This window comes from Macrobrachium nipponense, chromosome 16, assembly GCF_015104395.2.
Source record: "Macrobrachium nipponense isolate FS-2020 chromosome 16, ASM1510439v2, whole genome shotgun sequence".
Taxonomy (NCBI): Eukaryota; Metazoa; Arthropoda; class Malacostraca; order Decapoda; family Palaemonidae; genus Macrobrachium; species Macrobrachium nipponense.
Window position 1 is genome coordinate 56,399,011 of NC_087209.1, and position 16,349 is coordinate 56,415,359.

A 16,349-nucleotide genomic window follows, 5' to 3' on the forward strand; every position below is an offset into this window, starting at 1 on the left:
AGTGGACATAAGGTGCACTGATGGCACTACCCCACTACAAGAGGCCCCCCTCATTGACAAGTTCTTTTTGGACCAAACCAGACTTAAAATTACTATACAGGTACCGTCTTCCCCATTCCAGAATATAGAGCATGACCCTGAAATAATTATGTATGAACAAAAAGGAATACTGTATCAGAATTATGATAATAATTCAGTACTCACCAAGTCCTCTACAGTCCAGTAGTCACATCAATAATTCAGGAAGAATTAGGGCTTCCAGTTCCTTCACTTCATCAATCTCAGCCGTGAGCAACTACCTGATGATTAAGTTAAAACTGAATTAAAACACTCAACCCTTATAGGACTGACCCTAAGGTTTTGTTTATGGGGAAAAATGTTTATTGTACTTCAGGTGGTCATCAGGTCACACAGTAGAATACAGAATTTAGGTCAAAGGCCAAGCACCAGAACCTATGAGGTCATTCAGTGTTGAAAGGAATGTTGAGAGTACATAAAAGGTTACACTGATGCTACAACCTCACAAACAATTGCTAAAAGTGGATGGAGAGTAAGATGGAAGTATAGTAAAAGGAATTGAAAGGAACGCCACAGAGACCCTTAAGTAATTCCTACAGTGCACTGCATGAGGTGCACTGATGGCACTATTCCCCCACCCCCACCTATGGGGGTTAGAGTTTATTACTTCTGAAACAGAGTACTATAATCTTTATCCTGACCCTCATGGTAAAGGCTGTGAACCAAATAACACAATTTTCCAATGTAGTTAAAACAATTTACCTACAAGTTTTGAAGAAGAGATTTCCTCTAGTACAGTATATCACTGAAAACCAGTGCTAATAGCTAATACCTTCATTAAAGAAAGTGCTCTGCTACCTTAAAGATCCATGACTACGGTTTTTATCTGTGAAGTGCTCGTACTTGTACAACACCTGGGCGAGACTGGAGGAAGAGGGATCACATCCCACAGTGGCCGCCTGAGTTTGTGGGTAGGCATGACTATTCAAAGTTTCCCAAGAGCATGAAAACCTCAGCAGCAGCAGAGGTTCAAGCCCTTCAGTCAGATGACCTGGGCAAAGGCTGGGCAGTAATCTTTTATCATAGAAAAGTGAACATGTTTTGATGGAGGTAGACAAGAAACTCAAGTGATTTCCTTCATAGCATCTAAGTCCAGACAGATTCCAATCTGACAACACCCGCAGCAAGGACAGTTCAGGCTGGTACCATGAAGAGAAATATGGTTATGCTAACAATGGCCAGAAGGCTAATCACAAGCATATGCCAGAATATACCAAAATAGCTCTTAAGCCTGTAGTCCTGGGTAAGTGCAGTCTTCTCTACATTTCCAAGGAATCGCAGCAATGGGAGAGCCCATGTCAGTCCTATCTCAATATGGTTGTGCAAGTGACCAAGAGCAAAGTTGGATTGCATGTTGAAGAGCTCACCATCACTCAATGAAAGAGTGAGAGCTGCAAGAGATCATCTTGCACTGGGTACCCTTCTAGACCTTCCTTTACTTCTGCTAATCTGATGATAGGGTAGACAAAGAATAAAGTAAGGAGGAAGACAAGAAAAGGCAACACTTCTTTGACCTCATACAACCATGAGTCTTCCTGTCCTCTTACACATCTGCCTAAGTCAGGGGAGGCATCCACAAAGGGACAAGACCAGGAGTTCCAAGGGGCAGGAGCTGAAAGAACATCCATGAAAGAAGAGCACTCAATAGGGTCCAAATGTCCAAGGAAGGCAGATATGGAAAGATCCCCTTAAATGCCTCGAAAAGGCCATAACACCCTAAGCTCGTAGTTCTTCCATACCCTAAGGAGAAGCAGAAGCAGTGAAGGAGTACTAAGAACATGCATGCTACCAGCATCGATACTGGCCAAATCTACTGTCACCTGATCCATCACACCATCTTAGATCCAAACAAAGGAAGAACAGGCCTAAACTACCCTCGTAAGCATCAGCAGTGAATCAAGACAGGCATGGAAAGGGGAAGAGGAAGTAAGAACAGCAGTGTCGACTTTTGACTATCTCCTCAAGTACTTCTTCCGCCGGGCAAACAACCTGGAGACACTTGCCACAGTTCAAGGAGAGCATAAACTTGTGATCTCTGCAAATAGTTCACGAAGATTGATGGTTGATAGTCACAGAAAACATTAATCTAACACATACTTGTTTATGTCCAGGATATCTACATTGATCATTCCTTCGGGATAAGAGCTATCTGGCACTCGCAGTTCTTAACAGTCAAAACTATATTTCACAAAAAAGCCAGTCATCAACCATTCAAACCAGTCAATAGTTAAAACAAGTTTCCACAACATCCACACAGGTGATTGAAGAAGTTTACCTAGTGAGGGGGTCCCCACTAGTCAACCACCTTGTTACCAAGTTTCAATGACCAGTTAAGCTTTGGCCAAAGGTATGTCCATATACAAAATGAAGGTTAGTATTCTCGTAGGAACAAATACAAGTCAATAAAGTCAGAGCTGCTAGATGTCAATAATCAGCCCAAGCTTTACTTAGCAATCTATGGGTTAAGAACACATCTGATTCTGGCTGGTAATCAAAAATGAAACTACAGTTAAACTTAAAGCTTATTATTTTTAATGCATACTTGCAGTAGAAAACATGAAATATTCCTTGAGCAATGAATATAAAAATAATAGGATCCATCAGCTGCTGTTTAACATCTCTTCAACATATTACTTCTATCATCAACAATGCATGTACTATGTACCATATTACAACAACAATATTGTATAATGTAACAGTGCCTGAAAGGTGCAAAGAAAAAAACTTTAGTTTTTCCACTCCTTAACAAAGTCTTACTTTTCAGAACCAATTAACTTACTTTCCATAACTTCTGCGCTTTCCATTCTTAGTAACAAGCACACTTTCCGACCACAAGACTAATCTTCAGAGGAATTGTAATTCACCACTAAATTTTCACAGGAATACTACAGACCATGAATACAACATCCTTTCTACCATGATGCAAGTATGGTGCCACACCAGTTACTGCGAAAGGGAAAATATACCAAGTCAAAAATCTCCCCTAATTATTTACAAGGTTTCACTTGGACTCGCTCCCAAAACTATCGTGACATAAAATTAGTATGAAGTCGTTATCATTAAAGCGGCTCTTTTTCCTTTTTTGTACTTTAAACACTCTTCGTCAGTGAGAGAGAGGATATGAAGAACAGAATTAAAAGTTAAGTATAGGCCTTTCTTACAAAACAAATATACATGTGTACATACAGTGTCCTATAGCTGTAACAGTGTAAGGAAGACTAAATTACATCTCCACATAAAAATATACGAGTCATCCTCCACATCAATAGACAGGTATGGCACTGTAATATGAGCACATTACAATCTCCATACAAACATTTATTCAACACAACATACATTAACCTAGGCTTACAAATGACCAGGGAAAAAATTTTGTCCACTTAAAAATTCTTAGTCTTAAAATGAATAAAATTCCTGGTCTGATCTCTGAAGGACTGTCGAATCTCCAACAGACTGGTCTATTATGTACAAAATTACATAAATCTCAACAAATTTTACATAACTTCAAATGAATCAACAAAAATCATATCCCGGATCTAATAAAACTATTTGAATACAATTATGATTTAATAATAATTATGGGCAAAACTGAGTATCAGTATCTCAAGTTTTATCAAAGAGAACAGTATACTACATGACGATCAACCTAATTATTAGGCATATTAAAATATACATTACGTCCTGAACTTGCTTGCATGGTCAGAACTCTTAACAGTAACAACTTACATCGTAAAATGCCATTTGGCTAATCACAGAGAAAAAGGTACAGGTACAATCACTTCCATCGCCAAATCACTAGGATACCGGTGGGGGAGTGTATGAATGGGGGCCATCACCCATGTCCCTATGGAAACGAGGGTCATTAGATGGCATGGGACCACCCCAATTTGACCCTCCTTGAGGAAACTTTCCACCTCCCATCATATCACCCTGATCATCTGGATAATACCCACTGTTGGGGCCCATCTGACCCATCATATACGGAGGCGGCGGCATTCCAGGTCCAACATTTGGCGATGGTGGAGGAACATTCCCCGAAAATGGCACCGGCGCTGGACCAAGCAGCCCTGGTCTACCTCTGGGGTCAACTCTTGTTAAAGGTGGACCTCCCATTGGACCCGGACCAGGACCAGGACCAGGACCAGGACCAGGACCAGGGCCTGGTCCCATATTCTGATATTGCATTCCTCCTTCCATCATGCCCATGTTATTTCCACCACCACCATACATCCCACCCATGCGAGGGTCTTGATTGCGCATGTCATTCATCTGGTCTGCCCTTGGGTCCCGAGACTCAGTCCTGGGATCGCCCCTGCTACCAACACGAGGGTCAACGCGCACATTTGTTCTGGGATCGACGCGAGGCTCTGGGCGAGCCTCAGATCGTGGATCAACTCTCGGCTCCCCTCTTGGATCTCTGGATGAAGCAACCCTGGGATCTCTTGAATCTGCTTCGTTAAATCTCTGCTCACTTCTGGAGCCTTGTACACCAGTGGGACTGAAGGGCCCATCCATTTCGTATCTGGAGGGTGCCCTGGGGCTTTTGTTTGCAGAATCTTCTGTGGAATTCCTTCGCAACATTCGCCGCAGTCTTGGGTCGTCCATTATCCTTGGATCATCTCTGTTAATTTTTAGGTGAGAGAAGTCTGGTTTGGGGATGGTTACTTTTATAAGATGATAATACATCGGAGAGTGAGATGACAGCGATGCAACAATTTCCTTGGCAGGAGTATGAACTGGTACTTTAAAAGGTAGGGGTGATGTACTTTCATCACTGTCTCCCAAACCCTTCAAAACATTTAGCTGCCTTAGGTCCACATCATAAATGGATGACTCGTTAGACATTCGCATATCTGTATCACACCGTGAATTTTTACCGCCTACATCCTCCCTGCGACCTTCTGCTCTCGGTAACACCCGTAGGTCAGTATCAGACATTCTTTGTCTCTGATCGTGATCGGAGTCTTGCCTCTTGGGTGAGAGGAAGCCACCCTGTGAATCTCGAGAGTCGCCAGGTCGGTCCAAAGACCCTTGAGAGTCCCAGGAATTCCTTCCCCAAGAATTTGAAGGATACATGCTATCAGACCTCTGATTAGAATCACGTGGGTACCTCGAGCTGTCCCCATTATCTCTGGACATATCTACATCTCTTCGAGAGCCAGGTCCTCTGGGATCTCTGTTTGAATCTTCCGGATTATTTCTGCAAGAAAAAAGAAACATTTCATGAAAGGACATGTTTAATCACTGCCCTAGCATAGCTTACTAGGTGCTAAAGGGCTCTGAATTACATCAGTCTGTATCATAGTCATACCAATAAAATTGTTAAGTATATATGTGCTTATTCAATAAGTTCTGGGTTACTACTATGAACAGCATGCAGTTTACCCACACCACTGGTTACAACTTTTTCTTAATTCTCAGAAGACAAGCAAATAATTCTTGGAAAATTCATAAACACCTATACAAGCTGTCTTAAAAAGTGAAATACTCAAAATTCAAATATAGACACCATTTGAAATTCAGGGCCTCTTCTCTTCTGCTGTTATGTACTGCTATGAATTTATCTTGTAAATCTGATACAGTATTGCTATAATTTTGTGCTTTCTCATTTTGCCTCTCTAGGGTTAGCACCTTCAAGACCAGTACACTGGAGCATAAAAAAAATTATTTAAAGGGGATATGGCTTTCCACTTCTGCTAGTTCTCATGTTGTCACTTGAAAATCACAGCAACCCTAATAGGCCCAGTGCCAAACATTGACTCTCTCACAATCATCAAATGATTATGGATATGGGTGGCAGTGAGATTTGGGAGTCATTTCAGCTTTATAATCTTTGATTATAATCTATTTTGTTTAGCAACTCTAGTCTTCAGAATTTACTTACAAGAATGAAAACATAATTCCATGAAGTACAAGATGATTTTTCAAGAACAAAAATTAAAATACTGTGGCTTCTTTTTTCTCTGTATGTACAGAGAATTTTTCACAGGTCTGAGCAGTCATTAAAAGAAAAAAAAAAGCCTGAACAAAAATTACTTACATAAACATTAAATTAAGAATATTTCAAAATGCATATGACCCACCAGCTATTCTTTTTTAAGAGCCAAACAATTCTGCAAAGATACCAAACTTGATGATCTGTCAGCTGTCCAAGTGTTGAATTCAAAGCATCTCCATCTTTAATGATCTAATAGACAAAAGTGCAGCCACCCAAACAAAGTTTACGAATGCTGAAATCCCAGCCTTTGAACTCAGGATCTGAATACGTACATGATTTAACAATGACAAGAAAGCAGGTAAATTTTATACTCACTTCGCTGCCACCTGATTTTTGACAGCCGACAGAACGAAAGCTAAATCGGTAATCTTGATGTTGTCGAGGTTTATGTTGGGGAAGGGATTCTTTGCTTGAGACTGCGCCATTGGAGGAGTATTGCTTCCATCGTCCCTTTTCCCTGGAGGAGTGAACCTCCCTCCACCCATAGGTGGTGTCCTAGATCCCGGTGGCGTTCTACTTGGCGACATAATGGTGTTGTGGCTTGGATTCTGAAATTATCAAACTTGAAATTAATTTACCAAAGCAAAATCCACCTTCGCTGTACATACGAAAGGATCAATTACATCCAAGCAAAAGAAAATGTGTCAAGTTTCAATCCAAGAATTACACTAAATTCTCCTAAAGAAACCTTATATATATAAAGGGACAGAGCGAGACTACAAAAAGAACCAAGCACTGCCAACTTAACATATCCTTATCTAACCAATACCTCAAGGTACAATCAAAGCTCAAGGGAGAACAAAATCCAGAAGGGATGGCAAACCCAATACTTATATGAGGAAATAGTCTGGCTTGGATTGTGTTATATATTCTTTTCAGGGGAACATTTTCCAACTTTTGGGTGGTATCTTGTTCTGTATCTAACAACTTACTCCAACAAATGGCTGTCTGATGGAACAGACAATACGTATAACATTATCTCATACAAATCTGAGATACTTGAATCTCAGGAGTCAGTTTGAACAAAATCTTCAGTTCATTCATTTCACCTCGGCTACAAAAGAAAATACAATTTACTAGATTTGCATAAAAAAATAAAATACTCTTAATAAAAGCCTAAAAGCCCAATTAAAAGGTCAATCAATAACATACGAGGCTCCAATAACAGTACTAGACTTCCTTTCTGGCTACAGAATAAACAAAGAGGAACAGGTAGAATACAAAACCTTGCTTCACATACCTGCCAAGGGGGCTTGCTAGGCGAAGGACCGTCTCCCTCTTCGTCGCTGCTGTACCAATTCATATTGCTCGTGCCAGCACCTGCCTCATCCGGATTATTGTCCATCAAATCGTCGTCATCCTGGACAGAGTGCTGCTGTTGTATCCGCTGGAAGAAATCCCTCTGCTTCTGCGGCATGCAAGCCATCATACCACCTAACTTCTTTCCTGGACTAGGGTGCTGCATGGCATTTCCTGGGCCATGGTCCCCACCAGAGCCCATGTTGTTGTTGTTTGGGCTGGTCATCGATTCCGAGCAGCTGCTGGTGTTAGGCGTGATAGGGCTCCCTCTCATAGGTGGAACCTCTCCATTTACCATATTTTTATCTGGAAGATAAAAATATTATTATTATTATTGTTGTTGTTGTTATTCACGACATGAACCCTATTCATAAGGAACAAGCCCACCACAGGGGCCACTGAGTTGAAATTCAAGCTTCCAAAGAATACAGTAATGGGAGGTAAAGGGAAATACAGAAAGAAGTGACGGCTTATTAAAAACGAAAATTTAAGTCAACAAATTAATAAATAAATAGATAAAAATGTGAGTAACTTATTATCCTCAAAAGCTGTAATGCATAGAAAGCCTACTCTACATCACTCTGAAAATACTGACAGTACTCTGAATCAACCCTACTAAGAGCATTAGGATCTTATCACATAAAACTGGAATCTTCAATTTTGCCCATGTTTTTATGCTATAGTAAAGTTGTCCCCCAGGATTTGTGGGGGATAGGAACAACCACAACCCCAACCCCCAAATAGCTAAAATCTGCTAACACTTGACACCCTCTAAAAATGTTTTTACCTAACTATTTCAATAGTTTTATCAGGAAAATATGAAAATATACCAAGTTAATATTTCTCCATGAAAAATTCTGTAAATATGCAAATTTTCCACGAAAAATGTGGATATACTTTCCACAGAAAAGATCCGCGAATGGGTGAAGCCACGAATCCAGAACTGCGAATAGGCGGGAGTAAACTGTACTTGTAAGATGTCAGTTTTTGGTTTGTGAAGTGTTGAAAGTGGGAGTATCCAAGCTCGCTTATTTGTCAAGAACAAAGTAGCATATCAATGCTTTGATTCAACATGAGATCAGGTTCTGACACTGCCCATCTCCAAATGTATTGTGCAACATTTTTGTGTCAGTTTAGTCCCAATTAAAAAATAAGACTTATTTAAATCCCAGGTTTTCAATCATTGGACTGTGGAACAGTCTCCCTGAGGATGTTGTGCAATTGGAACTGCAAAACTTCAATCAAAGATGCAATGCATTACATACTACTCTAAAAAAAAAAATTCTTCTTGTACTTTAATAATTTGCTTACATTTGTCTACTTAGTTATTCACTTGTGAATATATTTTTATTTTCTAATAACTGATTTATTCTTCTGTATTTCCTATTACTTTCTATTACTACTTTAAAATAAACACCGCATTCTGTGGAAGCTTAAATTTCAAGTCTATGGCCCCTGTGGACTTGTTCTGTATGAATAGGGTTGACCTTCTGAATAATAATAGTACGTACTGTACTAAATGTAACTGATTTCTGTAGGTCACATTTACATGATCTATTGGAAAATAACCTTACAATTAATGCTAACTTCTCAATTTCCTAATTTGTTTATGTTTTTTCTCAAAATTCTTGGAATAGTAAAAAAACTAAATTAAAAGTCGTTCTGAACTCACAGTGCTTCTCAAATATATTCATCAAAAATTCTGTTCCAGGTTACAGCGGATGTTCCATGGTTATGTCATTTCATTCTTACGGTGCAATGTAAGCAACGGAAGAAAATATGCACATGGGTGCACACCTCCCCAGAATAAAGATAAATCAACTGTGAAGTTTTCAAAAAAACCAAAGGATTCAAGGCAAGGCTTCCATCACTTTATTTCTCCTTTTTAGCAACTTTTTAATATGGAACATCCAGCTTACGGTACACTTCAGGAACGGAACCCCCATCATAAACCACAGACTGCCTGTACAATTTTGTTTTACCATCATTGTATTTCAACCAAAACATTTATAAAAACACAGCAGAACTGCACTTCTATTATCATTATCAATCAGAAGATGAAGAACCCTATTCATATGGCCCAAGCCCACCAAAGGGGCCACTGACTTTAAATTCTAGCTTCCAAAGAATATAATGGTGTTCATTAGGAAGAGGTATAAGGTGGTAAAGGAAAATACAGAAAGATGAGATCTCACTTATTACAAAGGCAAAAATAAAATAACGAATAGATAAAAATGTTTTGAAATGCAAGGAGAAAAAGCATTAACGCTTACATTGAGATGAGCTTGGGCCCCTTTCATCTGGCTTGCCTCCCATCCAATCCCCACTGTCGTGGCTGCCTCGCTGCCGCCAGTCTTCCGGTGACCCATGGGGAGGTTGGTTCCTCATCCCTTTGTCATACGACTGATTCCGGAAGGCTTTGACCAAATTCTCAACATTGCGGTCCAGGTTGACTCGAGACTCATCGTGATGTTCTGAAAATTTATTTAGTATCATTTCAGCGTAATGAACACAGAATAGCAATGTAGCAGTGGTACAGTTCCAAAAGTATTCCTGATTACTACAGTTAATATACCAAAGCTATATACTACTGAAAGTAGCAGCATTGATTTATACTGCTCTATCAGTATCAATAGTACATAGTGGTGGTGGCAATCTGTATATTACTGTTCTAAAAGTCTAAGGCATAAAACATTTATAGTAAAAGCTTGATATCTAGCAGTCTTGGAGTGCCAAAAGAACACTCATCTAGCACTCTTTTTCAGAGAAAGTAGCTTAAGAAAATTCAAATGAATATTCAAGTGGAAAGAAACTGCAATTCTTGGTATCTAAGCCATGCATGACCTAACAAAAGTAGAAAAAAATTAACAGCTTCAATATCTGGGAACAAAAAGGTCTCAGACTCTCACAAGACAAATTAAAGTCGTACAGTACAAGGTAGAATACTTAAAAGACAAATTAGTAATACAGCATAAAACAGAGTGCTTAAAAGACCTATTAGTTATACAATATAAGACAGAGTGCTTAAAAGACATTATTAGTTTTACAGTACATGGCAGAGAACTTAGAAGACATATTAGTTATACAGTAGTATATGGCAGAGTACTTAAAAGACATGTTAGTTATACAGCATATGGCAGAGTACTTTCTTTTAATCTAGAAACAACAACGAATTTTCTACTCGGCGGCTTCAAGTACAAACTAAAGGGACTTACTCGATGGTGATATGTGGTCATGTTTCCCATACATTTTGGACATCTTATCTTCCCCCATGTCACCATGTCTTCTGGAGTCGCCCATTTTACCGTGTTTCATCTTGTCCATCATGATTCCACCATCCTCATCCTCCAAGTTCTTAGCTCTCGCTTGCCTCTTTATGACGTTTCTTATTGCCTTATCAACATCTGGAAAAATATGAACATTCCTGAGAAGCTATGCCTAGAAAAATCAAAGCATTCTTAAGAACATAGTAAAAATCCAGCTTCTATCCAAGACTATCTATCAAAACATTTTCTACTCAAATTTATATCTATCTATCTAGATATGCAACCACAATGTGCATTGTTCACATTAATGGTTTTCAAATGTAGAGCAATTAGGTAAATATACTACAATGAATATGAACAAGGATGCATTTTCAACTGTATGAAATAAATGTGACAGAAAACTTTCAGCAGTAATATGTAATAAAGCAGACATCTGTTTGATTTATTAGTGCTGTAAACAGAAAAATTTAATAGAATGTAGAATTTAGGCCAAAGGCTAAGCACTGGGACCTATGAGGTCATTCAGCACTAAAAGGGAAATTTAGTAAAAAGGTTTTAAAGGTGTAACAGGAGGAAAACCTCACATTTGCACAATGAAACAGTAGTTAAGATTGTGAAAAGTCAGATGGAAGAAAAATATCAATAGAGGTACAGTAAAAGGAATGACAGGGGTTGTAGCTAGGAGTCGAAGGGATGCTGAAAGGACCCTTAGATAATGCCTACAGTGCAGTTCATGAGGTGCAATGATGGCACTAACCCCCCCAAAGGGGAGAATACAAAACATGAATAAAATTCTATCGCAATATAAACTTGCACTGCAAGGATTGCATCATGACTTTATTTCTTTCCCAATGGAAACTTGACCTCCAACATCTCCAGCGATTGAGCTTATGGAGCAAACTCAACTTTCTTGTTAACTAAAACTTAGAAGATAAACGCTTTCTCTTCATCGGTAATGAAGGACACAACAGGTCCGATGTTAGACTTAAACTTACATTTGAATCCCCTATCACGAAGATCCATTATACCGGGCATGTTCTCCACATCCATGGGGTTGCCGCTCCGATGGGCTTCCGTGATGGACACGACCATGTTGGCTGCCTCCTTTGTCAGGCGGGGGAAGTCTCCAAGAATGTCTTTTGGTGCTAATTCGATATGCTGCAATAGATATGTTCATTTAGGACCCTTTTACAACTACATTTTTCTCTATGAAGAGAAATCCTAATATATAAACTTCAGCTTTGTTACTTAAGTACTACTGTACTAGTTTACAAACTGTGTGGTAATACAGTACAGTACAGCATTTCCAAGGAATGTTACAAAGACATCATGCAAAATAAGCACCTCAATTTACAGAAAACCTGGGGTCATTAACCTATACTTTACACTTAACATTCAACTTTAAGAGATTCATCTAAACGTGTACCACATTGGAAATGGTAACATAGCAAAAAAATTATATGTATATCATAATACGGTGCTTATGCAAAGGAATATGTTAAACTGAGGTGTTACTGTATTACAGTATGTTACCTGTCATACAGTATTTCAAAGATATCCTGTAACCTTTAAAAACAATACCGTACCTTTAATAAAATGCCTCTTGTGGCATCTGACATGGGCTCGTGGCTGAATTTACATTTCTCAGCAGATTTGCATTTGACTCCAGTGTGGTAGTATTTACAAGGAAAGTCTTTGTGCATGTACAAGCACTTCTCTCTTTTTGCACAACAGTCCATCATGTAGAACTTGCAGAGCTCCATCTTACGCTGCGGCTGGATGTCATGAGAATACGGGCAAGCCTTCCCCTGTAAGATGAAAGACAGTTTTGCTAAGAACAGTACGTCACACATACCCGAAAGGAAAACACTTCCCCAACCACATTATGCCAGAAAAGTCTACTGAAAATTCAAAGATCCAGCCTTTGAATTTTGTATGAAAATGTACGACAAAGGAAGAAACATCAGAATGATCCTTATAAAGATAGTACAATATTCACCTAAAATGCCATACTTCTTTACAAGCTATTAAATAATGGACAGAAATTGTCAAATACAGTATTGCCATATTACAGTATACTCCCTTAACCAGTCAATTACTTAAAGTCTGACCGTCTAAAATACAAAACCTAGTAAGCGACAGACTCTATAGCATAGCCAGTGCTTCAATATTCAAGATATCTCCAGCGAACGGAGGTAAAGGGAAAGGCTAAAAAGTGAGTGCAGCTAGGGGACAAAGGGATACTGGCAAAAAAACACCTTTATTGATGCCTACAGTACACCACATATGGTTGCAACGAAGGCCCTACACCTCTACAGGGCATATTCTATATGACTGACCAAACAATACTCTCCGAAACTTACTCTTTGGCAGCTTCCCTGCATATAGTACATGCAAATGGCTTCATTTTTCCGGGAGGGAGAACGAGATCTTGATCTCCTGTGTCTCCTCCGTCGTCTGTGGTCCATACGCATCTCCGAATCCGATCCAGAGTCAAAAGAATCATAATCTGTTTGGGAAGACAGGATACAATAGGTATATATATACATAAGTAGATGTCAATGTAAATACAAAATGAAATAGTTTAGGTTATGAATGAAAATGCAACATTCAATTTTTTTACATCTCAATTGTACCACAAACTTCAAAGTTACATTACTTTAATTAATTCTGATACAAATGGACATTATTTCATTTCATTGTATTCTGGAAAACTAGTGATGTATGTAGTGTAATTAACAAGATATACTATTACAAATTTCTACAAATAGCTAATAACCTAAAATGATGGAAAATACTGTACAGACATATGACACATTTATTCTTTTAATTAAAAAAAGAATTATAGAATTACAGAATACTTTTAGAGGTTTTTAATGCATATGCAACACTGTACATCAAACTCAATGAATAAGCAGGAGTTTACATGGAATTAATCTTATTTTATAAGATTTAATTTTCCCTTTAAGTTGTAAAGGTATACGTAAACCTGACATAGGTCACCCACCTCTGAACATAGGATGACCAAAGGGTCCAGGAGGACCGTACGTGACCATGCCAGGCGGGGGAGAGCGGCCTCGTAGATACATTTCCTGCTGGAGCATGGCGTCAAAGCCCATCTCGTCACCAAAGGCATGCGGATGAGGAACCACCTTCCTATGGGGAAACTGGAGGAAAGGGAAACGTTGAATTTTTGACTGAATTTTCAACTGTGACAAAACGACAATGATTGCTATTATTATCATTATTATTATTATTATTCACAAATGAAACCTATTTATATTGAACAAGACCATTGACCTGAACGTCAAGCTTCCAAAGAATAAGTAAGAGGTGGTCAAGGGAAATACAGAAAGAAGAGATCTCACGTATCAAAAAAAAAAAAATAATTACTTAATCAATAATAAATTAATAAATAAATAAATATTTATTAAAATGCAAGGAGAAAATTATAGACTCCCTTATAATCTTTTTAATATGAAAAAATTTCTGATCGACACAAGTTCTAGTTTGATATTCCTATGGGCGGTGAAAATTCGGATGGCGCTTAAACGATTCCGTTTTTAAGTTCAATACAATTACAGAATTAAAATCATATTATCAGACACTGAGATAAAGAAATTTTTATCTGAAGCAATCAGCCATCCAGATAAGGAATGGCCATCAGAAAGTATTAACAATTTCCTACACAAATGCAAACAATGAGAACAAGCAACAACAAAAAAAAGGAAGGAAAACTGAAGATCAGACTCATGACAGGAATGGTAAATAAACGAAGGAATCAATTATAAAAATAGCTGGAAAAATCACTGAAGGACAACATAAATTGTAGAAGTACTGTATACAGCATACGAAACTCAAGCCTATGTACGTTTACAGAACAAAAATTACCCTATGTAGGAAGTCTTTGCTAACCTAGCCAAGGAACCCTATTCATATGGAACAAACCCACCACAGGAGCCACTGACTTGACATTTAAGCTTCCAAAGAAAATGGTGTTCATTCGAAAGAAGTAACAGAAGGTAAAGAAAAATAGTACAAAAAGACGAGATCACTTATTTAAAATGGAAAAATAAATAAATAAACGGAAAAAAATGTAAATAAATAAAGAATAAATAGATAGACGGATAAATAGATAAAAATGTAAGTAAATTAATTAATAATAAATTACTAAAATAATAAAAGACTAGTTTGGTATATGTATTCCCAAGCCTCGTAATGGACCAGGTAGGGCACAGCATCTGAAGACAGACCAAGCAAGGAACGGTGCCCCATGGCAGGTTAGGAAGGAAGGAATATAGAATTTTGGCCAAAGGCCACTCACTGGGACCAATGAGGTCATTTAGCACTGAAAGGGAAACAGTAGAGAAGGTTTGAAAGGTGCAACAGGAGGAAAACCTCGCGCTTACACTTTGAAAAAATTGTTTGTTGAGGGTGGAAAGTTAGATGGAAAAAAGAATATGAACAGAGGTACAGCAAAAGGATTAAAAGAAGTTGTAGCTACAGGTGAACCGATGCAGCAAACAACCTTACATAATGCCTCCTGTATCCGTATAAGGTGCACTGATGGCACTAGCCCCCTATGGGGCCATGGCAGGTTAGGCAGGACAGTAGACCCAAAGTTAGAATCTAACAATCCACAGATCAATAGCAAAATGCAAAGGCTCAAATTGAATTTTACCCCAAAAAAATAAAAAAAAAATTTACACAATACAGGTGGTCAAAAATGTACCTTTGGAGGGGCAGCTGGTATTTCATCTTCTTCCTCATCGCTGCTGGCGTGTTTTCTCTTTCTCTTCTTCTTCTTGCGTTTGTCTTTTTCATCATCATCTTCCCTGTGCTTTCTCTTAGAATCCTCTTTCCCCTGAAATACAAAATATTACTTAACATAGGCATAAGGTTTCTGGTAAATAATCATGCTACTGTACAGTATGTGCATAAACCATCTATTGCTTTTGCTAATGAACTACAAAAATAAAATACGATGCAAAAATCAATTATGGCTCTCAATCAATTTCAAAGCAATAATACATTTCTATTTTTTGGGGGTTGTCCTCAAACATTTGACTTTATCCAAACACACACACTCTTCCATGTCAAATCCCACACTGTTCTCCCTCTATTAATACTTGGACCAACTTTTGTCTTACATTCTTGCTTAAAATCCTACTAAAATAATAATAATAAAAAAAAATGAACTACATATTCTGCCTGTTCTACAGATACTTTGACATTTTGCTAGCAATATAAAGAGCACTTACAATACAGATTAAAAATGATGTAACCTACATCACACTAACCCCTTTAATTCTTATGTGTAAAAACTTGAGAGTGAAAACCGCGGTCTATTTACATACAAGAGCAATGATACTGCAGCTCGTTACGGTTACAAACCAATCCACAAACCGGAACGGATAATGGGTCCCTCCTGAAGAATTAAATGAGAGCCAATGAAAGGACCTCCACCATCATAGTCAAGATTTATTTTTGGAGGATCTGCTCTTTACCATATTTCACTCATTGGCATAGCTTTCTTTGAAGAAAAGAACCGTCTTCATAAAGGATGGTTGGTTATTGCCACTGGGGGAATTGGAAAGAGAAAGGAAGGAAATATAAAATTTAGGCCAAAGGCCAAGGCTGGGGCCTGTGAAGAGGTCATTCAGCACTGAAAGGGAAATTTACAAAGAGGTTTGAAATGTTAACAGGAG

The 16,349-nt window shown here is 38.4% G+C and overlaps 1 protein-coding gene across 1 annotated transcript in view; it reads right to left on the reverse strand.

Moving 5' to 3' along the window:
• Nucleotides 1–2,587: 2,587 nt before the first annotated feature.
• Nucleotides 2,588–16,349, reverse strand: part of LOC135195705 (protein suppressor of sable-like) — a 20,996-nt gene continuing 7,234 nt past the window's right edge. Inside the window, exons 3-12 of the mRNA XM_064222108.1 lie at nt 15,374–15,505; nt 13,649–13,808; nt 13,005–13,150; nt 12,228–12,449; nt 11,637–11,799; nt 10,591–10,779; nt 9,649–9,849; nt 7,317–7,681; nt 6,392–6,624; nt 2,588–5,278 (exon numbers count right to left, since the gene is read on the reverse strand). Of these exons, the coding sequence (XP_064078178.1) occupies nt 3,874–5,278; nt 6,392–6,624; nt 7,317–7,681; nt 9,649–9,849; nt 10,591–10,779; nt 11,637–11,799; nt 12,228–12,449; nt 13,005–13,150; nt 13,649–13,808; nt 15,374–15,505 (3,216 nt within the window). The 3' untranslated portion in view covers nt 2,588–3,873. The remainder of the gene's footprint in view (nt 5,279–6,391; nt 6,625–7,316; nt 7,682–9,648; nt 9,850–10,590; nt 10,780–11,636; nt 11,800–12,227; nt 12,450–13,004; nt 13,151–13,648; nt 13,809–15,373; nt 15,506–16,349) is intronic.